The 25,093-nt window shown below is 33.7% G+C and overlaps 2 protein-coding genes across 2 annotated transcripts; both read right to left on the bottom strand.

Annotated features, from left to right (window-relative positions):
- Positions 1-277: 277 nt before the first annotated feature.
- Positions 278-5,891, bottom strand: LOC130810348 (adenine phosphoribosyltransferase 1-like). Its single transcript, XM_057676369.1, has 6 exons — positions 5,452-5,891; positions 5,074-5,184; positions 3,953-4,045; positions 1,817-1,966; positions 1,584-1,642; positions 278-723 (listed from the first exon to the last, which is right to left on the bottom strand). Exons 1-6 carry the CDS (start codon positions 5,807-5,809, stop codon positions 670-672), a joined length of 825 nt encoding a protein of 274 aa, XP_057532352.1. The 5' UTR covers positions 5,810-5,891; the 3' UTR covers positions 278-669.
- A 1,846-nt stretch (positions 5,892-7,737) lies between these two features.
- LOC130811101 (zinc finger protein ZAT10-like) lies at positions 7,738-9,054 on the bottom strand. Its single transcript, XM_057677276.1, has one exon. It carries the CDS (start codon positions 8,871-8,873, stop codon positions 8,103-8,105), a length of 771 nt encoding a protein of 256 aa, XP_057533259.1. The 5' UTR covers positions 8,874-9,054; the 3' UTR covers positions 7,738-8,102.
- Positions 9,055-25,093: the final 16,039 nt, after the last annotated feature.

Below are 25,093 nucleotides of genomic sequence, written 5' to 3'. Positions count from 1 at the left end.
TAAGTAGGGATTAATCTTTAATGGGTTGGGCTTGAGATACTTCTCTCAAAAGACTAGTTATTAAGGTAATGGGGTAAATATCTATAATAAACTCGATTTTGATTTGAGCATGTTTGATTATGGTTTAATCGTATTCGACCAAGAGTTAATCACGGTTTTATCTTCTTAAAACTTAGTTTAAGAAAACGTGAGGTACCTAATATTTCAATTGACTCCATCGAAAATAAACAGTTTATTTGAAAAAATCGAATCTAAAATGTAACTCAAACAAAAGCAATGGGCAATCAATGTGTGTTCCATAAAATCAAACTGGTCAATCCTTGTTCCTTTGGGGACCCGATACGAGAGTGCATACATACATCATGCCAAGGCGGAAAAAAAACCGAGCCTTATTAGGAATTGATAATGTTTTCGAGTATACGAGGAACACATATAAGTTAATTGTGGATAGAATCACAATCGTACCTCTTCGACAAATGAGAGGGCGAAAAAAATAAGCGTGATAGTGGGATAGAATCACAATCAAGCCTCTTCTAGAAATAAGAGGACTACAATAAGGGGAATAGTAGATAGAATTAAATTCAAACCTTTTGGTGAACTAGTATCATATCAAGACGGTGAAAGCTAATGATGTCCCGGAGTTGCTTCTGACCTTGACGATAGATATGATCAAGCTGATTTAATTAGGACGAAAAGAGGATTGTTCCCTAACCGTTCTCGACCCTGCACAAATCCAAATGGACTGCTTTTAGCATCTGACTGAGACAAGCTCAATTCAGTGAAAAGTAAATGAAATTCGACAGTAAAAGATATATCCAGCAGTCACAGCCATCTCAAAGAATACGAGGGCCACAGGGGGTGGGAAATGTTAGCATATACTCCATGATAAAGGTCATTCTACTCGATGCTACATGTAACGAATGATTTGGTACAAGAAATGAAACGGGAAATTAGAAATGTTAATTTAGTGTTTTAAAAAGTTAGGAAACAAAACTTAATCCAATAGAATCCGAGATAGGGTCATATTGTTGTCCAAATACATCTGATCATAATGTTTTCCAAACTGGAACGTTAATGCCGGTATTTTGAATCATGTTTCTATACCATTTCAGTACAAACGGTTCAAAATGCGGGAAAATGTTTCGTGTTTTTTGCTTCAATGATATTCCTACTCTTGTTAAGATTGTCTATTTAAGAATTATTTTGGGCAAAATAAGGAAATCACAAAGTCATTCCGGATCGGAAAAGGACATTACCACTAATCATTTGTTTGGAAGGGAGGGGTCAAGGGGGCAAATGAAATAGGATGCTTCAATAGTTTAATAAGTTTCGAACAATCCATCCAATCCATAAAAGAAATTTACACACAAATTGAACATATGATCCCCACTCTAAAAAAATAACAAACGGAAGTTTGATGCAACTGAATGTCGACACTAAAACGAGAATGTGTGGACAGCCAAAACTAGAGGCAAAGAAAGAACAGAGCCTAAATATGAGTATGATTTATAGGCAATATATGATTGCAACAAGACGCTTAAAATTAGGAGAACATAAAATTCCAATGTCAATAACAGTCATACCTTCAGCTCTGGCAACTCGATAACACATGCAGACTCAACAACCTGTACCCCGACTCGCTCTGCAATACACAGCACATAAAAGTTAAGGCATACACTGCATATTAGAGGCTCACTCCTCGCATGTAACACATACAGCTGGTGGAAACTTGACACAAATTAGAGGCTCATTTACAATGCAGATAGGTTAGCACAAATAGCAATGCATAATAGAAAAGTAAAAACAAAAGCTCTACCAAGCAGCTTGATTGCAGCCGATAAGGTTCCTCCAGTGGCTATCAGATCATCTACAACTATGGCACGTTCTCCTTCTTTTACTGCACCAACGTGCATCTCCATTTTGTCTGTTCCGTATTCCAAGGAATACTCTTCGGAAATCACTTCCCCTGTCAAATAGTGTTTGACAGTTAGTAAAAGGTGATAATAGAAGTATATATGATGTGCATCTAGTCCACAGTAGGAGCATAATGCTGTATTGCAGGGTTCAGCTCCATTTTCACCAAGGGATGAGCTTGAATGCAAAAAACTATTGACATGGCGAATAAAACACAAGCATCAATTCATTACAGCACTTGAGTTGAAATCAGTGAGAAAGCATGAGCTTCCTAACGTGAATAGTCAAGTAATGTACTTTATATGTTAAGATGCTAATATTCACATATGATTGTATAGTCAACTATCAAAGATTAACTCACTCAGAACATTCACAAAAGGATAATACAGCTGTTAGATGTTTGCTTCACACCCAAGAAAGTTCCGACTCAAGTAAGGGTGTTGGACTCGTCTATGAATACCAGTAGAGGTTGACAAATGGGTCAAAATTAACTGTACTGGTTATGGACATAGAAAAATATGCACATAAGAATAAATTAGCCAAGTTAAGATAAGTTCAAATAAGGACCGAAAGCATCCTCTTCAGGGTAGGATTGCAGTGTTGAATTTTCCGAAAAACTTAACACCTACATTCCAAGTATTCAAAGCTTGATTCTTGCAATTGATTAGGATTATTAGCATGTTCTGCACCTGGAAAGGGTCAAAAGGACGTAATTGTGATCCCTACCTTGGGCTAAATACAAGTACATACAGGGTTTCCCAAGGAAAATTTAAATGGTATACATGTCTGTCAAGCACTTCTTAAGATGTTCAGGGAACTACCTATAGGGATGTGACGAAGACATAATTGTACAAAAATACGAAGGATCAAAGAACAGCGAAATGATTCCTATACATGTGTACTCTCTCCATTTATTCTCTTCAACATTTAGTTCCATTATTCCCTCCCTTAAACCTTTTAAGGGAAGTGAATAGTACAACAAAAATCTAAAGCGAACATCATGTGTATGAGCTCATTTCTGCAATGTAAAATGCCTCATGGACGAGAAAACACATTTTTTGGCAAATAAGTGACCAACATTAATGCCAAAGCCTCAATCCCGATAATATGGGATCAACTTGCATAAGTAACAAAAGATGCATAACTGGATACATAGGCACAACTGCACCAGGAGTTCGAATCTCGGAAGGATATTGTTACACATGGATGTGTGGCCCATGCTGGGCAAAGACTGGCTGTCTGGCTCAATGTAAAGACTAGGGGAAATGAATGCATAAGCACTACTTTCAAGGAGGACGAAGGACTAAGCATCTAATGCAATGCTTGAATCAGTGCAATCATACATTAGAATTTCCAAATATATATTATCCTTTGTTTCTTTTTAATAGTTTTATTTCGTTTAATATTTCAAAACACGGAGGTGGGACCACGGGAGGAGGAAAGAGCTTGGTCATGGTCAAATAACAAAAACAATTTGGCAGGACACCTGAACGAAAAGGAAGCAACAAAATTCCTCTCCATAAGTGAACGTAAAAATGGAGCCATATTCAACAGTTCAGCTTCAATTTACAGCCCCCTACTTGGTATTTCCACAATTATATATTATAAAGTAAGCAATTGACAAGCTAGAAAATATACTATTCAGATAAGAGCCTTGTTGGAAAACTGGCAAGTTTTACCTCAACTTATAAAAATAACATTAGTAAAATTCATGTCTCAATTGAGTTATGAAAGGTAAAAGAAGAAAACCAAAGGAACTGATTTGTGAAAATCAATTTCAAGTAGCATAATGATTTTAATAGGTAAAAATCAATTTTAATCGTAAATAAGCTCTTCACTCTACAAACTTCTAACTTCAATACACTGCAATAACAAACCTTTAGATAGCTTGTTCCAAAGTTAACAAAAAGATCCCTCTAGTGTGACATAAAATGAATTTCCTTGAATATCATATTTGCCAATAAATCAAATATAGCTCGATATCACTTAAATAGATCAAATGTATTAAAAACAAGCATAAACAATGCCCAAGACATACCAGGTAATTTCCCCGGCTTCCTCATTGGTACGAATTTTGCTCCAATGGCCAACGCAATGGGAGGACCAAATATAAAACCTCTTGCCTCAACCCCTATAGTAGTCATACAAGTATAATTAAAGTCACATTCCAGTTATGACTAAAAATTTGATATTTGCTAAAATGTAACAAAAAGAGCATTAAAGCAAATACATCAAGAATGCCAACACCTTTGATCGCAAAGATGAGATCAAGTAGCAAGAAAATAAGCAGCACACTTACATTAATAATTAAACATTATTCGTCATAGATTAAGGGTCAATTTAGTGCTAATTTTTTCTAATCATTCAGTCTACAAATCCCAATAGTTCAAAAAAGTGCAAATAAGATAACTTCAAATAAGCTATAAGAACACTCCCGCGATAAGTAAAATGAGAGACTTCGTGAATACGTATGACACATACTTCCTCATCATCAATGAAAGTAACAAAAGATCGGAAGACATAGAAAACGTCTCGATCACCATCAGGAAAACATTATGCTACATTTGATTACTCATTTGATTATAAAAGGCTATAACTTTCACCAAACAAAATTAGGAACTACAACTACAAGCAATTGAATTTGAATTGTCAAAACCAAAAGCTTAAACTGATGGTTTTAGTTGAAGCCCCAGGATATGTTGTATACTCTAACACACCCCCTCACACGAGAGCCCTTCAGGCTAGAAGCATGGATGCAACACATGCCCTACTCATACCTGGCAGCTAGCGCTAAATATTCCAATTTAAATGAGGGGTGGTTGAGATTCAAACTCTTGACCTACTGTCACAATGGCTTCTGATACCATGTCAAAGAATCGACTCAAACAAAAGCTTAACTAATGATTGAGGCTCCAGGACATGTTATATACTCTTGTAAGAATAACATGAATCACCAAAAGAATGCAGACATTAGTCACATCACCCAAGGCCAATACAGATCAAAACATATGAAAATTTCTCTCAAATTTGGAATGCCTTAAATCCATTGATATTCAGTTTTCTATGATTCACTATAGTAAGCAAGCAAAACAGTTAAAAGCTTTTATAAGCATAAATTGAAACAAATTTAACAATAATTGAAGTGAAAAATATTTATACCAGCAACAACAGAAATATCTTTGCCCTTGTATCTTTCAACAAACAAATCAATGGTGTCTTTGAAAGCTTGTGGATCCAAAAGCATAGTAGTAATATCCTGAAACATAACCCCTGCAATCAACCATAACCCAAGAAAATAAATTAGAATTTGAGAAAAACCCAACAAATTAAACGTAAAAAGATCACAAACCCAGTTTAAAATGACATCCAAAAACCAACCCTAACCCACAAAAAAAACCCAAAAAAGTGAAATCAAAAAAACAACAAAGAAAACGATAAAAGATCAGAAACACAGTTGAGCAGTTAATATAATTAGTTAAGATTACATCCAGATCAAAAATTAATGCACAAATTTCCAAAATTAGAAAGAATAATTACCAGGTTTAGGGAAATTAGGGATAACTCGGATAGTAGAAGAAATCCTGGAAATTCTATCATCTTGAACAACTTCAGAATCCAATGCCATTTTCAGAGTACTTCTTTGATCTTTCCAATCAGAATAAGAACGACGATGAAGGAGATGTTGTAGAGAAGAGGAGAGAGAAAGTGAGTACTGTGAGCTTAGAGTGGTTTGACAGCGTTTGGTGATGGCTTGAGTATAAGCAGTTAGTGACGAAAATGTCCCTGAAAATGGAAGCTGAAAATGGCCGCCTTTTGGGACTGTGTTTGGGAAGAAGGCTGCTGATGAAGCTGCTTTTAGAGGGTACATTTGTATTTTAGCGATTCTATTTAGCATTATCGTTGGATATTTGTATAGATTGATAAAAAGGGCTCATACTCCCTTCCGTTAAAAGATTACAACAACATGACATTGCACGCTATTAAAATAAATGACAATTTTGATGATATATATATTAAACATTAAACTTACAATCTCGAGTGATGTTAGTTGGGCTATCTAATTTATACATAATGTGTTTCACAATGAAATTGCCGTGTGTAATAATTTTTGATTAAAAAAATAATAGAGACAATTAGATTGTATTGATATGATTAAAGGTGAGTGAAAATGAAAGAATCATTATTAATAAGAATTAAAGACACTAATGAGACTATCAGTCAAAATCCTTCTAAACCCTATATTTCTATTAAAACATTTTTCTAAATAAATTCGCAAGAATTGCATATTGATCATAAGTTTACCGCAATTGACAATAGTTGAAGAACATAGTGGATAACCTATTCACCTTAAGTTCTTTTGTTCAATTACTCAATTACAAACTTTAGAAGTTTAGACTCTCATTATCATCATCTGAAATGCAATGGGTCGGGATGTGTTGATGAAGAACAAATGGATTAAAAATGCTGAAAAAACAGAGCAACAATCTAAGAAGCAAAGACACAAGTGTTATGAAGTATCTTAGATACTTCCCCCTCAAAACAAGTTTACTTTCATGAATATATCAATGTACACTAATGAATAAATCTCACAACCTTTTAGAACAATCTCGAGGTAAAGTCCTCACTTTTAATAGTGATCTCTCACAAATCCACTGACATAATAATGAAGGAACTCTAATGGTATTGACCCTAGTTGCCTCTTTTGTATTAGCCTCTCTACTCATTTCCTAATCCTATTTGAGCCCTCATATAACCGACAATATATTAGAAGAACCCTAGGACAAGTAGCCTTGACGCCCAAGTATACGTCGCAAATAACAAAAAAAGTTGCAAATGGGCCTGCTGCCCAGCCGTTTGGACAAGCCATTGAAATGCTCGAACAAGCAGCTCCTTCGGAACAGCTACTGATATTTGCTCAAAGTTGACTCGTTTGAGCATTCCCTCCTTGTGTCTTGCCTCGTTCAAGGGCCAGGGCGCATGCCAAAGCCTTTCTTAAGTGTTTTCTTGTCTTGTTCAAGCCATGCCTTGCCGGCTTGCCTTACCAAAGACACTCCAAGACATCTTCATTTATCACTCCAACAAGTGATCTAAAGCTTATCCTTTCATGTCCCATTTTAAACACTTTATCACTCTTAATTGTGCAAGCTATAGAGTATGGTATTGGGTGATCAAAGTTACCTCCAACACCATGAGATTTAAGATTTGACATAGCATCATCCATCATTAAATAATTGAATACAAAATTATTAGTTTGACCATGTATAACCCGTCCTATGTGTGACTACACAAATGACACAACCGACTTCTGAACACCTCAAATTAAACAACATTAACTAGATTGTTTGGCATTGATCATTTGGCATTGATCATTATGACTCGTCTAACTCTCAAATGGTTAATAAATTACAAATTGATCAACCTTCACCCATGTACTCTTATATCTCACAAATAATATGGTCAACTCAAATTAATTTTTCTATAATGAATTTTGAGAATTGCATCAAGGTGTATATATACTAGTCTACTTCTACTTTACAAATAATAGTGCAAAAATACTATCTTCACATAAATCAAAATCTCTAAACAAACTAAAACCTGAACTAAAATCGAAAAAATATCATTAACCAAACATAAGCTAGAATTAGATCACACATAGAAAAAAAATAAAATCTAGAATTAGATCACACATAGAAAAAAAAATAAAATCTTCCGTTACTTAACTAATCACAATCACCAAGACATTCAATATTTATATCAGAATCGTCAAACTCACTTAAACTTGTGACCGAAACATAAATAAATAACGAGTAACATAGAACAAGCTTCAAAAGAATGAATTCAATTGTATTATTCCACTAAATTCATTTTGATACATATGATGAACTAAATCACTAAACACCCACCAAATAGTAGCTCACTAACCAGTATTAGTAATCCATTAATCCAACTATAGACTATTACTGTATACTGTACACCACCAAATAAACTAGTATAGCTATCATATCCTACCCCAAAATTTTGTGGTAGTCTACACTTAATCCCAACAATTTTTGCAAGAAAAATTAAAATAACCAACCATGAAAGAACTAATCCAATCATTTCTAACTATTTTACAAATAAACATAGATTTTCCCAAAATCATTTTTTTTATTTAAAAAATATCAATAATCGATAACAGCCTTCAACCATTAGAACAATCCATTTGTTTCTTGTTTTGACATCCTAGGTTTCTTAGAAGGATGAGGACTTTCAACTTCTTCATCCACACAAAACCCTTGACTTTGATTCCTCACTTTGAAAAAGTCAACGGCCAAGAAATCAGGCAAAGCCGGTAGATTCAAGTCAAAATCTCTTGAGCCGCCATTACCACGGCTTAAGCTATAAGAAGAACCTACCCCTTCAGAGGCGGTGACCCCACTAGCGGTCCCACTTCCGCTCTTGGCCCCACCAATAGTCCCTTCATAATGACATCTTTTATGACCGCCTAAAGCTTGACCTGTCGGAAAACACTTAAAACATATCGAACACTGATGACTTTTCCCGGCGGCTCCGGCGGCGGCGGAGGAAGTAGTAGCTGAAGAAGAAGTGGGTTTATTGTCTTCGGTGGGTTTCCGGTGGCTAGCTTTATGCCCACCAAGAGCTTGATAAGACCCAAAAGATTTATCACAAACAGAGCATTTATAAACAAGTTTAGAATCAATTTCTGGGTTTTGATTATTTTTTTCAATCTTTAATGGGTTTTGATTATTATTAGTAGCGCCGCCTTTAGCAAGCATAAGAAGACAAAGAGCGAGGTATTCTTCTTCAGAGAGACGGTGGTCGGCGGTGGTCGACGGCGGGGACATATCAGAACGACACCGTTTAGATCGTTTCTTCTTGATAAAATGATCAAAAGAACGGTCATCGAGTTTGAAAGGAGCATGAGGGGTAGTTGGGGAATTTAAAGCTTCAAGCGCCATTGTTATGAAGATTAGAATATGAAGAAAAGATGAAGAATGTTGTGGAAAAAAAAAGAGAAAGAAATGGGTAGAATAGTGGAATATGGTTCAGTGAAGGGAAATGAGGAGAATATAAAGAAAATAAGGAAAGGAGGAAGAGAGAAGTTGCGTGACAAGTGGTAGGAAACTAGCCTTAAAGTTTTGGGTAATTAAAATTTCACTAGAATACTCTTTCTTTATTTAGTAAATTATTATTATTAATATTAATATTAAGGGATAGAAAGAAAAGAGGAAGGAGTGTAGAAGTTGAGTTTGAGTGTGGATAAGTCATAGCTCATACATTACTCTTAGCTCTTCAGAGTGGAAGAGTGGAGCACGTTTAAAAAACCATCCACGACGAATCTAAGATATTAGTATAATACGGGTCAATTACATAGGTTGATTATAGTTTTGATATCAATTACAGAATTCTGTTTAGAAAGACCTAACGAATCAACGACTTTTATAGTTTAAAAAAGACCACCATATCGATTTTAAATGTATTGAGTTTGACTAAAACTAATGATGTGGAATTGAAAACAAGTCAAAACAATCAAATTTAACCTAGTATTTACGGTTTTTTGAATCGGGTCTTATTATGGGTCATGGGTCGAAATATTCGAGTTAACTCACTAACTTTATGTCGGATTTAAAGTCAATTTTAAGTCATATCTAATATTGAATCTTTATGTATTCTAAACCATTTATTTTATATTAAATGATTCCAGTCATGGACAAATTTGAAATAAATTGTAAAGGTTGATGGCTAAGGAGTAAGGTCGGTCAATGGAAAGGGGTGGGGTCTACAAGAAGTGTGAAGAAGAACTGAGTGGGAACACTTGGTTTTTGATATAGTTAGACGGTACCGAGTAATAGTATTGTAATGCTGGATTGCTGGTTGATGGGGATTGACTTTTTCAAAGTCAACAATGGAACTCTTTTTAACCTAAACGCGTCCGCCATCCCATGGCCTTAAGTACCAAGTAAAAGCCGCCGCCATTTTCTTTACTTCAGTCCACTTCCACTTTTGCAAGTAACTTAAGCTAAAGGGAGTAAATTTGGAAATCTCATCTATTTTTGTTTGAAAAATTATTTACTTCAAAAAAAATTAAAGTCAAATTTTGAAAAGTTTTACTTAATATCACTTCGTCTTAATTATTTTTTACATTATCTTTAAGAGTGAGTATTTATAGAGAGTAAAAATGACAAAGTCATATCTAAAAATAAAAATATTTAAAGATAAAAAATTAAATTTAATAGAACTGACTGAAATGAAAAATGGGGCAAATTAGTTGGTACAAAGAATTATTTTGACTTGAAGACATACATGAGTTGTGTACTCTAAAGAGAGTTGTAATTTTACTTATTTTTAATTTATTTTAAAATTAAAAATAGATAATACAAACTAAATATACATTCTTATTAAGGACGTAAATAAATATTTTTTTAAAAGAAGAAAAACTTAGAATTCACTTAAAAATTAAATATAAGTATCATACGATATTATTCAAAATTATGATCAGAAAACATTATATACACGTTATTTATAAATTCTTTAGTATTATTATTGTTATTATTATTATTATTATTATTATTATTATTATTATTTTAGGTGAGGTTTTGCTTAACTAAATATGATTATACCTTTTTTTTTCCAAGAAAATTGATGATGCAAAAATGGTGTCAAGAAATGAGAATGATGTAGAGATAAGAATTACTAGAAACATAGTTTAGTATGACATTTTGGAAGGATGAACTAAATTGACTTATCAAAGCCCAAAGGAAACAAACACATTCATGTATGTAACTATGTGAGACTTGGTCCCTTGGTATTATAATTGACTTTTCATTTATTTACCTAATATTCTAAATAAATATATAAATTTATTCACATGTTAATATTTATTAAGACTAAAATAGTACTAGTAGTACCCATAAATAATAATATATGCCCGTATCATTTGGGGAGGTTGATCTATTTTTGCCAAACTAGTTGGATCTCAATTTGGCCAACTTCCAACTGTATTTGGTTTGCAACAACTCTTAGTTTAATAATGTTATTTGTGAATTTGGCAAATCGAGGAATTTAATAGGGTGATATTTTAAAAATTAAAATTTAATAGGGTGACATTTTAAAAATTATAACTTATCTTTTTATATTTTACTTATTTTATTAATATATTTTTTGTCTTTTATAATATTTATAAATTACGGTGATTGATTAAGATTTTCTATTTGGTCTGCCCATCTTCCACCCACCCAATTCCTTCATTTCCTTTTTTGGTTAAAGATCACGGAAATTACATCATTATTATGTCACTTTTGAGTGATGACAACAAAAATACTCTGTACATCAACCCTATCGTTTCTAACTAATTTATTTTTTTTTATTTTTTAATTAATTAGATTTTTTTTATTTTAACCAAATACAAGTAAATTAAATAGACTTTGAATATGTAAAAAACTGATTAAAACTAAAAAAAAAAATTTAATGTTAAAGCGAACATGATAAAAAATTATTGATTTTAACATATACAGATTTTTGATCAATATTTGGATTTGAATGATATTCTAGTTTTACATTAATTTAAGTTTTAACAACATTTTTACATTAACCTATGATTATGTTCTTGGTGAATTGCTTTTTCATATCATTCACAAAACCAATTAAATTTTTAGTTTAGACATAATTTGAAATAATACTTGAAGAAAGCTCAAATTATACTAGATTAATTAATAAATATATTCTATGACATTTCTAGATTGTTAAATAGTTAAATTAAATAAATCAAATTATACTATTTTCACACTCTATATGTAGAGTAGGGATGAGCATAGGTCTTATATTCTATGGGTGTAGACCCGATTCAACCCTAATTTAAGAGTCTGAATTTACCGATTTTTGAATTTTATGGGTCCAAGTCTGGGACTTGATCCACACGTTTAAGACCTAGATTCGACCCATAAACCCATTTACATTTTTTCAAAATTCTATATTAGCTATTATGTGTAAATATGTAATTAATTGTTTGATTTGAAACTTTTGTTATATTTTAGAACATTACGTGATTTAGAACTTTGTTAGTTTATGTAATTGAGATTTGGTTGTTGCATCTATACTTTAAAAATCAAAAGACTTGATGAATATTTAATTTTAAGAACTTGAACGTTGGAAAGTTTCATATACTTGTCGCCCAATTAGTATAAAATGTTAGAAAATCCTTGTTATTTGAAAATGTTTAAATAATTTTATACGAATAGACGAAAATTGTATGATTTATTGTTAAAAAAATTTTCAGGAAAAAAACAAAATATTATTTTGGATCTAAATCCAAACCTTAGACCCGCCAAACCCTTACTGATTCAGGTCCAGGTTTGGGTCCAATTAAAATACCTATCCTGATCCGACCCATGTCTATCCCTAATGTATACTCTATGACCATGTCTATTCCACACCTACACATATATTATCTTTGTACATCTTTCTCGAGTTACTTTTTGATCACATTCTTCTTTATATTTAATGTTTTTGCTTTTTATTTCACTCAATATCCTAATCATAGTTTCTATATAATGTTGACGGACCATGTCTATCCTGTTGGGTATTCGTTAGGCTTCTAGAATGTTGATAAAGCGTGTGTAAAGTTCGGAAAGCATCGAGGAGGATACCGTGTGAACAACGAATGTGACACGTCATCAAACAAATCAAACCTAAATTAGAATAAAACAATGAAAATGGTTAGTGACTTAGTGAGTAGGATTCAGTTGGCTGTTGAAAAGATGCAACATTGTAGCCACGTGTCCCTATTTGCTTGCACCCATTTTTTACTTGTTTTTTTTACGTGTTTTGATGTCACATAGGCGTACCTTACCATTTTAGCAATGTCTTCTATCTATTGGCTTCATTTCATTACTTCTTCCATTGACAAACTTTTTTATAAACTTGATTCATACTAATTTAGCAGTACATATTAAGCTTAAAAAATATTAAATTAGTAGATATTTTTAGTTGACAAGTATAATCAAGTGCAATTATTAAAAAATAATTATTATTATTAGATTAATACGCACTAAAATAACATAGAATAATACTTCTCTGTTTTATTTTCTTCCCATCGACTACAAGCTAATTAATTTGCTCATTTTTACTTTAAAAACCAAAACATGTGTTTGATACATGACTTTTATTAATGTATTAAACTTTGTGAAATTTCCATTCGAGGAAAATAAGAAAAACAAATAAGAACAAAGATAGTAATTTCATCAAACAATTACATAACAATCGACTTAACAGCTAGCAAATCAGTTAATATTTCTAACTAGTCAAACCAACTAAGACTCATTCACTCCAAAATCCTACTAGCAATAATGGGCTCAAAGCAATAAAATAAAACAACAAACAAGTCTTCTGCAATTACATACAACAAAGAACACATGGACTTTTATTAATAATGGGCTCAAAGCAAAATACCAAAAAAAAACCAACGAACTATACAAGTAAAACTACATTACACAAACAAGTCTTCTATAATTACTCGCAAATTCACCAAAGCAACAATGATAACAAAACAAGTGAAAGCAAGACCAAAAAAACATATAAAAAACAACTCCTCTTGTATGAGTCTATCTCACTATGAAACGAATTTATATAATTAGCCCATTTTTGTAATTGATCACTTTAACACACCAAATATACATGAGTCAACCCAATAGAAATAGTCTCATCGTAAGACCGTCTCATTTACAAATTTGTACTGAATCTTTGATAGGACATTGATCATATTTCACTAGTAGAAAAAACATTGATTGCTGCGATTTTTTTGCCGCTATATGCTACGGTTTTAACCCCAAGCATTTGTGATAGCAGCAGATGGCTTCTTTTAAATGTTACGATTAAAAAACCTTAAAATGCAACTTAGCACGTAATTTCAAGCATATGACTATTTTGTTTTCAATTCTAACCATTTCAACACAATAATATATACTAAATAGTGTTGTATGCTTAGTTTCATGCCAAACAAACTATATTGGAACTACTTTATGCGAGAAAGTGCCCAAAAAGCTAAAAAACTCTTAAAATGCAACTTAGTATGTAATTTCAAGCATATGACTATAGTTTTCAATTCTAACCATTTCAATACAATAATATATACCAAATAGTATTGTGTGCCAAGTTTCATGCCAAACAAACCAAGTTTGAACTACTTTAAGTGAGAAAGTACCAAAAATGCTTAAAAAACCTTAAAAACGCAACTTAGCACGTAATATCAAGCATATGACTATTGTTTTTATTCTAACCATTTCAACACCAATAATATATACCAAATAGTGTCATGTGCCAAGTTCCATGCCAAACAAACCAAGTTTGAACTACTTTAAATGAGAAAGTACCAAAAACGCTTAAAAAATCTTTAAACCGCAACTTAGCACGTAATATCAAGCATATGACTATTGTTTTTGATTCTAACCATTTCAACACAATAATATATACCAAATAGTATTGTGTACCAAGTTTCATGCCAAAACAAACCAAATTTGAACTACTTTAAGCGAGAAAGTGTCAAAAGCGCTTAAAAAGCCTCAAAAGATTGATTCTTTTTTCCATATTCGGTCTTCACCCCCTTGCACTTGCCCTGTTTTACCAAATACAGTTTCAACTCCCTTAACCTGTTTGTAAACATCATAACCGGTTAACGGTCGATAAGCTACACGGTCCTCTACCTTCTCGTTGAACATCTTTTTATTCTTACGATATTGGTGATCTCGTGGGAGGAACTTTCGATGGTGCATTAATACATGTTTGCACTTAGGAATCCACGTGGATTCCATGTCATTGATACATATAGGGCATGCTTTCTTCCCTTTGTTCTTATACCTTGATAATTTGCCATATGCCGAAAAATCATTAACGGTGCATAAGAGCATTGCACGTAAGGTGAACTCCTCATTAGCATGCACATTAAACACGGAAACGCCTTCATCACACATCTTTCTCAAATCCTCAACGAGAGGTGCAAGATATACATCTATGTCATTTCCAGGTTGTTTAGAACCCGAGATAAGAAGCGAAAGCATAATGTTCTTATACCTCATACACCACCAAGGTGGCAAATTATAGATCACTAACAGTACCGGCCAAGTACTATGTTGAAATCTAAGATTGCCAAATGGGTTCATTCCATCCGTACACAATCTGAGCCTTAAATTACGAACTTTATCCTTAAATGTCTTATTCAACCTATCAATACTCTTTCACTCCAGAGAATCATATAGATGTGTGAGCAAGTGACCTTAATTTACCCTATCTGCATGCCACTTTAAATTTAACACATCTTTCTTTATAGAAAACAATCGCTTGAATCTAGGTATTATTGGAAGATACCACAATGCCTTAGCCGGGGGCCCTTTAGCATCCCGAACCCCTTTACGCTTGTAACGTGATAACCCACACCTAGGACACTCTTCTAAGTTCTCATTTTCATTCTGATACGATACACAATCATTCGGACACGCATGAATCTTCTGGTACTCTAAGCCGACAGAACACATGAGCTTTTTGGCATAATATGTCGACTTTGGAAGTTCATTTCCCTCAGGAAGCATCTCACTTAACGCTTCTAATAACATTGTGAAACTAATGTCACTCCAATTGAACTTTGACTTAATGTTGAAATTTGTCAACACGACTGTTAGTTTGGTGAACATTGTACATTCAGGGTACAAAGGCTATTGAGAAGCCTCTGTCAACAAGTCAAAAACATGAGGACGTTTTCCTAACTCATCCTCGACTCCCTCCATCATCTTATCAACACGATCTACATTCGCATCGACATTCTCTTCATCTGTCTCATACCCACCAACACGATCTACTACATCCTCATTGACATCCTCAACAACACTTTTTTCTTTGTAAACTCCCTCCTCACCATGCCAAACCCAAACATGATATTGAGGCCTAAACCCACGTCGAAGTATGTGCTTCCTAAGGATATCAACACTAAATACCTTTGATACATTGTCGCACTTGACACAAGTGCAATAAAAAACCAACTCCCCCCATCCTAACTTGATGTTCAACGACAATACTACAAAATTCTAATACGCCATCAATAAATTATGACGATTCAATGCTTCCATACATTCAAGAACGATCTTTTATCATCCTAAGTGTGATTAATTAATTCAAAACAAAATTAATAATCACTTTTTAACATATATACTTATTTAACCCTAAAAATATATTCTTATTCATACTAAACATATTTAATCCTAAATATATACTTCATATTCTTTGTTCAAATTATCCATATTCTAATAAACTAACATATTTTTAAATAAAATAATAATATAAGCACTACATTGTTTAATATAAACACTACATTGTAAAATATGTATGCACTTCATATTTTTAAATTGTTCAATATAAGCACTAAAAATAAAACCATATACAATATATAAATAATAATGTAAAACTCCCTAAACCCTAAAAATATGAAAACCAATAAAAATTAGTATCATTAGAAATTACCTTGTGTATCTAGATGAAGAACAATTACAATGTGACCTACAATGAAATAAGAAAAACAAAATTATTACACATAACCATTTTTTCCAAACAAAAGTAAAAATAAACTTAAAAAAACACCATTAATCGTGAAATGTACCTTGAAGAGAGAGCAGATTCGTGGGTTTATGAAAAAAAAATCTTGGGTTTCAAAGTTTAAACAAGAAAATTAGTGGGTTTATGAATAACAGAGTATATGAGGAAGCAAATTTGTGGCCTTGAAGAGAGAGCAAGAATAAGAGAGCAATGAAGAAGAGAGCAAATTTGTGGGTTATGTCGTGGTTTATGAAGATCGTGAGCAATTTCGTGAAATGAAGTGATGAAGATCGAGAGCAATTCGCAGGAAGAAGCTAAGTTGAAATGTCGTGGGTTATGAGGAAATGAAGAAGAAAGCTTGTAAAATCAAAATTATGAAACGGTAGCTAGGGCGCATTTTTTAAAAAAAAATATAAAAAATGGTAATGTGTTGTGGTTCCTAAAATACCGCAGCATATGATGCCTTAAATGTTGCGTTTTTTTAGAACCGCAGCACATAACCAGCTCCCATTTTTTAAAAAAATACAAGTTAGACTATATGCTATGGTTCTATGCTGCGGTTTTATGGAGAACCGTAGCATATACTATATTATTTTTTTTTCCTCGTTTTTTCTTTCCATTTTATGCTGCGTCTGTTATGAACTGCAATATTTTTCACGCAGCATGTGTGCTTTTTTCCACTAGTGTTTGGACATGGCCTACATATTACTTCAAGTGAATTAGCTTTAGGCGTACTAAGTTCGATTCCTTCTAACTAGAAGGAACAGCCAAGAATCATTAGCCAAACTAGACTCATAAACACTCCAAAATCCTACTAGGCTACTAGCAATAATAGGCTCAATACAATAAAAAAACAACAAACAAGTCTTCTACAATTACAACTACACAAAACAAAGAACATATGGGCTTTTCTTAATAATGGGCTCAAAACAAAATACAAAAAAAACAAAAACAAAAAAAAAGAATACAAGTAAAACTACACTAGACAAACAAGTCTTCTACAATTACATACAAATTCCCCAAAGCAACAACAACAATTGTACATACAAATTAACCAAAGCAGCAGCAACAACAACAATTATTAATAAAACAAGTGAAAACAACACTAAACAAAAGAACATCTAAATAAATAACTCATCCTGTATGAGACAATCTCACTATGAGACGAGTTCATATAATAAGCCAGTTTTTATAATTGCTCTTTAACACACTGAATATAAATAATCCAATAGAAATCGTATAATCATGAGACTGTCTGATTTAAGAATTTGTGCTAAATTTTTGATAGGACATTGATCATATTTAGACATAGTCTACACATTACTTCAAGTGGATTAGCTTTTTCCAATCAAAACACTGAATCAATGTTGCCAAAACCAACCCCACCATTTTATTTGCCAAAATAACACCAGGACAAGATCTTCTTCCTAACCCAAAAGGCAATAATTTCAATATATATTCATCATTCTTTTTACCCTTAAATCTCTCAGGCTTAAAAACTAAGGCATCCTCCCATAAATTGGTATCCCTTTTGTATTGCCCAAGCATTGATTAGTACCATTGTCCCTCTTTTTACATGGTGTCCTGAAATTATACAATCTTGTGATAGTTCATGTGGGGACAGAAGGGGAACAGCAGGGAAGAGTCGTAACTTTTCGTTGATGATGTTTTCGATCGATTCAAGGTTCGAGAGATCTGATTCTTGTACTAATCTATGGTTTCCAATCTGATTTTGGATTTGTGATCTTGCATTGTGTAGTATTGATGGGTGGTTAAGTAATAGTGGAAGTGCCCATTCCATTGTTCCTGAGGTAGTGTCTGTTCCTGTTGTCAACATAATCTGCACACATCATACAGTATGATTTAGACCAAGGATAACCAACATATAATCTATGGGACTACTCTATTTACTAACAAGTTATTTTTGTTAGGCCTGATAATTCGTCACATAATCATCTATGGGCCCACTCTTGTAGACACATCCCTAGGACACTCGTGGACGACTCAGGCCACAAACTCATGAGTAATGAGTGTCGTCTTGCATATACACTTGATGATGTTCACTCTTTCCCAAAATTATATGGTATATGGTAGTAGGAGGATTAGCCGCCAAGTATTATATGCAAGTCCACAATCCACTATTTTAATGATATGAAATGTTTCTCATATGTGAAGTATTCCAACAGTTTTTACATATTTGACTTATAATACGTCTAGGCCTAATGACAAATTTATCATAATTCACAATAGATCAGTTCACCATTTTCTATTATTAATAATTTCCTAATGTTTTTCGGGGCCACAATAAATCATTACCTTGACGTCTAGTAGCTCACGATTAAGTGAGATTTGAGGGATTGTATATAACCAACACAATTCAAAAGCTTAAATTGATGGTTGTAGAATAAAATGCGTTATAAACTCCATCACATCCCCTCGAGAGCCCTTTGGACTTAAAGTATTAATGCAAAAAACACCTTTTAATTTATACGTGCAATTGAATAATAATCCACTTAAATAAAGACGTGGATTAGATTCAAACCCTTTAAGGATACGTGATGGACTAGGGGTGTTCAATGGGTCGGGCCCCCACTTTGAGCCCTTATCCAGCCCGTTTAGAAGGGCCGGGCTGAAAATGGGCCGTGCCCAAAACGGTTTATAGTAAAATTAAAATGAAAAGGGCTATAAAAGGGCTCAATAAGGGCCGAAAACGGGCCTTTGTAATTAGCAGAATTAATGTATAATTTAAATATTATAAATGACAATATCAATGGAATTATTAATATTTTTCCAATTTATTTATAATAAATGATAGTTTAATTATTATAAATTGATAAATGGGAATTAAAATTTTTTTAGTTGTAAAAATGGGTCGGGTTGGGCCGGATCGAACTTTGAAAGCGCGACCCATTTTAATTATAAAGGGTTCTTATCCGGTCCATTAAACACCCCTGTCTAAGACTAAATTATTAGCTTAAGCACATAGTTGTAATTCAATGATATGTTGTAAGCAACTTTATTCTTGTAAAAACAAAAGTTCAATTATAATTGATCTTAATTGTTAAAAAATTAAAATAAAAACTTACCATTATAATCCCTTTGATTATCTCTTCAGAATAGTTATCTGGCTCCAATTCTTGCATTTCCAACAACTTATAAATCAAAGCTGTTTTAACAACACCATCACTTTTCCTATTCCTCCAACAATCTTCAATCAAACATTCTAGAAACTCATCCATTTTCCCCTTCACATTCAACATTTTCTTCTCTATATTCCCAAAATAAAACCACCATAACCATGGAAAGAAATCCACAGGATTTGCAGCCCGACTTAGCTCAAACACATCCCTAATACCCTTAAACTCATTAGCTTCCTTAACACTTCTAAATCACCTCCAAAATACCTTTTTCCTGTCACCATTCTCATAACAATATTAAATGACAACTCTGAGAATTTACCCCTCATTTGTACTTTAACAAATTGTCTTGTCTCGTCTTGCTTTTTGTCCTGCCTATGACGTGTTTTGGGCTCTTTGATTTCATTTGCAGGTCTTTTTAAAGCCGAGAGTTTCGCTGTCTGCAACTTGTGTATAATTTACCGTCTTTCATCCTTCTCCAGACACTGATTATAGCTTTCACGACCAGAATATACTGGGTATTCATTTCCTACCTTAAATCTTGCCTCGTCTTCGTCTTTGATTTCTGTCTTGCCTATGGCTATGACGTGTTTTGGGTTCTGATAAGGATATGATCAGCCCACATTGATCTTATTTCAGACGCTGATCGTAGTTTTTATGATCAAAATATACCTTAAAAAGTTCTTTTACAAGATATTTGACTTCATCACTTCTAATATAAACAAGAGAATTTAACATGGTGATTGAGAAAAATTCTATTGTAGTAACACGTCATGAACCGCCATAATGGGCCATACGAGGCGGCACCAAAGGTAGTCCAGTGATAGTTAAGGTGTTTTCCGACCAAAAGACGAGGCCTATTAGCTAGAATAATGTCATGTTTGGTAAAACATTCTTGTACAATTGTTGGGGATGATATAACTATTACAGGACGTGTACAATTGTATCAAGTATTACTTTCAATTTACACATATCTTAAAATTTCATATTTTTATATACTTAGCTTAGTTACATAACGCACATAACAAAAGAAAAAAATGTTTTTAAGAAGTTGAATTTCATTCTTTGCTGCACGTCCTCTATTTATGAGTTTGATGTGCACTTATCACTTATCACTTATCATGTTGATTGTTGAAAAACTATACAATTGCAGAAGAATGAACAACAGGGAAAACAGAGAAATCAAACAGAAAGGAAGAAGAAGACTAATTTTATTAAGATTGAAAAAGCAATTAATTAAGAGTACAAGAGGGGAGAGGTCTATATATATCCCTTTTATTTTATATTTATATTAGAGCTAATAGGGGTATTTCTAGTATTATTAACACCCCCCCGCAAACTAGGGATGGATGACATTCCTAGTTTGTTCATCAATTGATAATGCTGTTGTGACGGCAAAATCTTAGTTAAAATATCTGCCAATTGATTCTTGGTTGGTAGGTATGTGAGCTGAAGAAGTCCTTCTATAACCTTGTCTCTTGTAAAGTGACAATCTATGTCAATATGCTTCGTTCTTTCATGGAACACAGGGTTCTTGGCGATGTGTATTGCACTAATATTGTCACAATGCAGTAGAACAGGTTTTAAAGAAGTGAGTTGAAGTTCTTCTAAAAGTCTGACTAGCCAAGTAACTTCACTTGCTGCAGATGCCATGGCTCTGTATTCTGCTTCACTTGATGACCTTGAAACGGTGCCTTGCTTTTTGGATTTCCAACTTATGGGGGAGGAGCCTAATAGTAAGATGTATCCTGTGATAGATCTTCTGCTGATAGGACATGAAGCCCAGTCTGAATCAGAATATGCTTGCAGATGTAATTGATCAGATCCTTTGATGATGATGCCTTGGCTGGACGTAGTATGTACATAACTCAATGTATGCTGGAGAGCTAAAGCATGTGGAATGCGAGGATTCTGCATAAACTGACTAAGGAATTGAACTGTATAAGCTAGATCTGGTCTGGTGTTGGTTAAGAAATTTAGCTTACCAACCATGGTTCTATAATAACTGGGATCGTCATATAAATGGCCCTGATCAGTGGACAATTTCAGATTTTGTGGGAGAGGAGTAACAACAGATGTGAAATGTTGTTGTTTTGATTCTTTGAGAAGATCTTTTGTAAACTTTGCTTGAGAAAGAAAAATGCCTGCATCAATGTAATTAACTTCCAAACCAAGAAAATAATGCAGAATTCCTAAGTCTTTAATACTAAAAGTATCATTGAGATAATGCTTGAGTTGAGAAATACAGGCAATGTCATTTCCAGTTAATATAATATCATCAACATACACAGCAACTATTGTAATGTTATGGCCATCCTTCTTTATGAAGAGGCTGTAATCATTTTTGGATTGAACAAAGCCTTGAGTTTGTAAAGAAATCATTAATTTTTAGAACCATTGCCTGGATGCTTGCTTAAGACCATATAATGACTTTTTAAGTAAACAAACCTGATTTTGTGGATTGGGAAAGCCATGTGGAGTTTTCATATATATTTCCTCATGAAGATCACCATGAAGGAAAGCGTTGTTAACATCAAGTTAAAATATATTCCAGTTATTATGGACAGCAATGGCAAGAAGACTCCTTATTTTGGCCATTTTTACAACAGGGGAGAAGGTTTCATTGTAATCAATACCATGTTTTTGATTATATCCTTTGGCTACTAACCTGGCTTTATATCGTTCAATTGAGCCATCAGCATGAAGTTTTATTTTGTAAACCCATTTACTACCAATGGGTTTCTTACCTTTAGGAAGTTCAACAAGAGTCCAAGTGTTATTGGCAGACAATGCTTGTAATTCTTTCTGCATAGCATTGACCCACTTAGGATCCTGGGAAGCTTCCTTGTATGAAGTAGGTTCAGTAAAGGATGTAAAATGAGCCAAAAGGCATTGCTGTGAATTGCTGAGATCATTACAAGACATCATGGAGCACCATGTATTAGTGGTACATGAAACATTATTACAAACATAGTCTGAAAGATAAGTGGGGGGTTTAGAGTGTCTCAGAGATTGTCTGATGGGAAGAGGAGATGTAATGTGATCATGGTGTGCAATGCTTGTGGAAAGATCAAGTGTGTGAGATGGTGATGTGTCATAAGAAGTTTGAGATGGATTGTTCTGAGCTGCTGTATTATGCTCTGGAAATATAGGTGTTTGAAAGGGATCATCCACAAATGTTTCAGTGGCTGTTGAAATAGGTAGGAAAAAGGGGTAATGTTGCTTAGTATGTGTGTGTGCTGATTGCTGGTGATAAGGAAAATGTTTTTCATAAAAACAGACATCCCTAGATATGATTATAGTGTGGGTAGTGAGGTCATATAACTTGTAGGCTTTTTGATGATTAGGGTAACCAAGAAATATACAAGGGGTTGCCCTTGTATCAAATTTAGTTTTATTAGGAGAATTATTTGAGGCATAACATAGACAACCAAAACATTTTAAGTGATCCATATTAGGAGGAGTTTTAAACAGCTTTTGGTAGGGAGAGATGTTGCCCAGGCTTTGTAATGGCATTCTATTGATGAGGTATGCAGCAGTGAGAACACAGTCTCCCCAAAATTTTATTGGAATGTTGGATTGAAAAAATAAAGCTCTTGCAGTTTCAAGTAAATGCTTGTGTTTTCTCTCCACAACACCATTTTGTTGTGGAGTATTAGAACAAGACTTATAGTTAATAATACCTTTTATTTGATAAAATTCTTGTAGAGTACCTGCACATAGCTCAGGAGCATTGTCAGTCCTTACACTTTGAATGTTGCTGTGAAACTGATTGAAAACATATGAATAAAAATACTTAAAGATAAGAGGAACTTGAGATCTGCTTTTCAACAGAAAAATCCAGGTAGTTCTGGTAAAATCATCAACAATAGTGAGAAATGAATTACAGTTATTGTATGTGAGGTGTTTATAAGGTCCCCATACATCCATGTGTAGTAATTGAAAAGCTTGATGTGTTTTAATAGAACTAGTTGAAAAAGGAAATCTACTTTGTCGTGCTGATGGACAAATTTTACATATACAAGTATTTATGCTTCCAGAAACATTTAGGGAAGGAAAAATATGTTTGATAACAGGAAAAGGAGCATGACCAAGTCTAAGATGCCATAGCTTTGTTTGTTCAATGTCTGAAGTAGCACAGCATATTGAAGTAGAAGATTCATTAAGAGTCTGTTGATTGGAGTCAGGAAATGTGTCAAGAATATGGTAGAGGCCTTGAACAATTTTACCAAGCAAGATTGGCCTTTTCAGAGAAGGGCCCTGAACATAACAACAATTATTGGAAAAAATGAGGTTGCAAGACATATCAGTACAAAGCTTGGTAACAGAAATAAGATTGAAGTGGAATTCAGGAACATGGAGAACATCATTAAGAGTGAGATTAGGTCCTAAAACAGCAGTTCCTTTGTGAGCTATTTTTATAAGATTGCCATTTGGGATGGTAATGGTATTATCAGTGTTATTAGAAACAGTTATATAGGATTTAAACAAAGATAGATCACAGCACATATGGTTTGTAGCACCACTATCAATTATCCAGGTAGAGTTAGTCATAGATAGAAAACAAGATTTACCAGTTAGAAGACAGTTGTTATCATTATATTCAGCCTTAGGTGTTGAATCACTGTGAGTATTATGTTGAGCAAGAAGAGAAATAAGTTGGTTGTATTGATCAACTGTAAGGGTTGGAGATGGAGTGCTATTGTTGTGGTGATGATCAGGTTGAACCGTGGCAGCAATCTTCTTGTTGTTCCAATTATCCCTTGTAGAATTAGTTGGAAAGCCATGTAATTTGTAACAATTGTCTTTTGTATGACCCTGCTTCTTGCAGTAATTGCAGAATAGATTGTGTTTTCTAGGGTTGTGTTAGTAGTGCCAGAATAAGAAGGTTTATATGTGTTAGTGAGAGATGGAGAGGTAGTATGGGTATTAGAGTTGTAGAACGTTGGTTTATTAACAGCAGCAAGACCAATAACTTCCTCAGTGGTAGGATTGAGATGTGAGGCTAAATCAGTATGTTTCTCTTCTTGCATGATTAGTCTATAAGCATAAGGGATGCTAGGGAGGGGTTGTTGCATGAGTATATTACCTCGGATAGTTTTATAAGCAGGATTGACTTTCATAAGGAAGAGGATTAACCGTTGTTCTTCCCTCATTTGTAGTAATTTGCTGTTGATATCACAAGTACAATTGGTACAAGTACAAGTAGGTAGAGGATTGGAAGCGTCGAATTCGTCCCATAAGATCTTGATCTTGGTGAAATAGGTAGAGAGACAATCAGAACCTTGGCGAATATCAAAGATTTGCTGAGTGAGAGAGTAAATCTGTGGTCCAGAAGTTATCCCAAATCTTTCTTCAAGATTTTGCCAAATTTCTTGCGCAGTTGGGAAATACAAAACACTTCTAGCAATCTGAGGATCTAACACTTTCATTAACCAAGAAATTATGGTATTGTTGATTCTTTC

Source organism: Amaranthus tricolor, chromosome 4, assembly GCF_026212465.1.
Source record: "Amaranthus tricolor cultivar Red isolate AtriRed21 chromosome 4, ASM2621246v1, whole genome shotgun sequence".
Classification (NCBI taxonomy): Eukaryota; Viridiplantae; Streptophyta; class Magnoliopsida; order Caryophyllales; family Amaranthaceae; genus Amaranthus; species Amaranthus tricolor.
This window is presented reverse-complemented; position numbering and strand designations above follow the sequence as displayed.

Excerpts from the sequence above, each read along its gene's own strand:
- LOC130810348 (XM_057676369.1), bottom strand. The coding sequence starts at position 5,809 with ATGCTAAATAGAATCGCTAAAATACAAATGTACCCTCTAAAAGCAGCT. Across the intron at positions 1,643-1,816 it reads GGCTGCAATCAAGCTGCTTG|AGCGAGTCGGGGTACAGGTT; the intron begins GTAGAGCTTTTG and ends TGTGTATTGCAG. Across the intron at positions 724-1,583 it reads TCGAGTTGCCAGAGCTGAAG|GGTCGAGAACGGTTAGGGAA; the intron begins GTATGACTGTTA and ends GGATTTGTGCAG.
- LOC130811101 (XM_057677276.1), bottom strand. The coding sequence starts at position 8,873 with ATGGCGCTTGAAGCTTTAAATTCCCCAACTACCCCTCATGCTCCTTTC.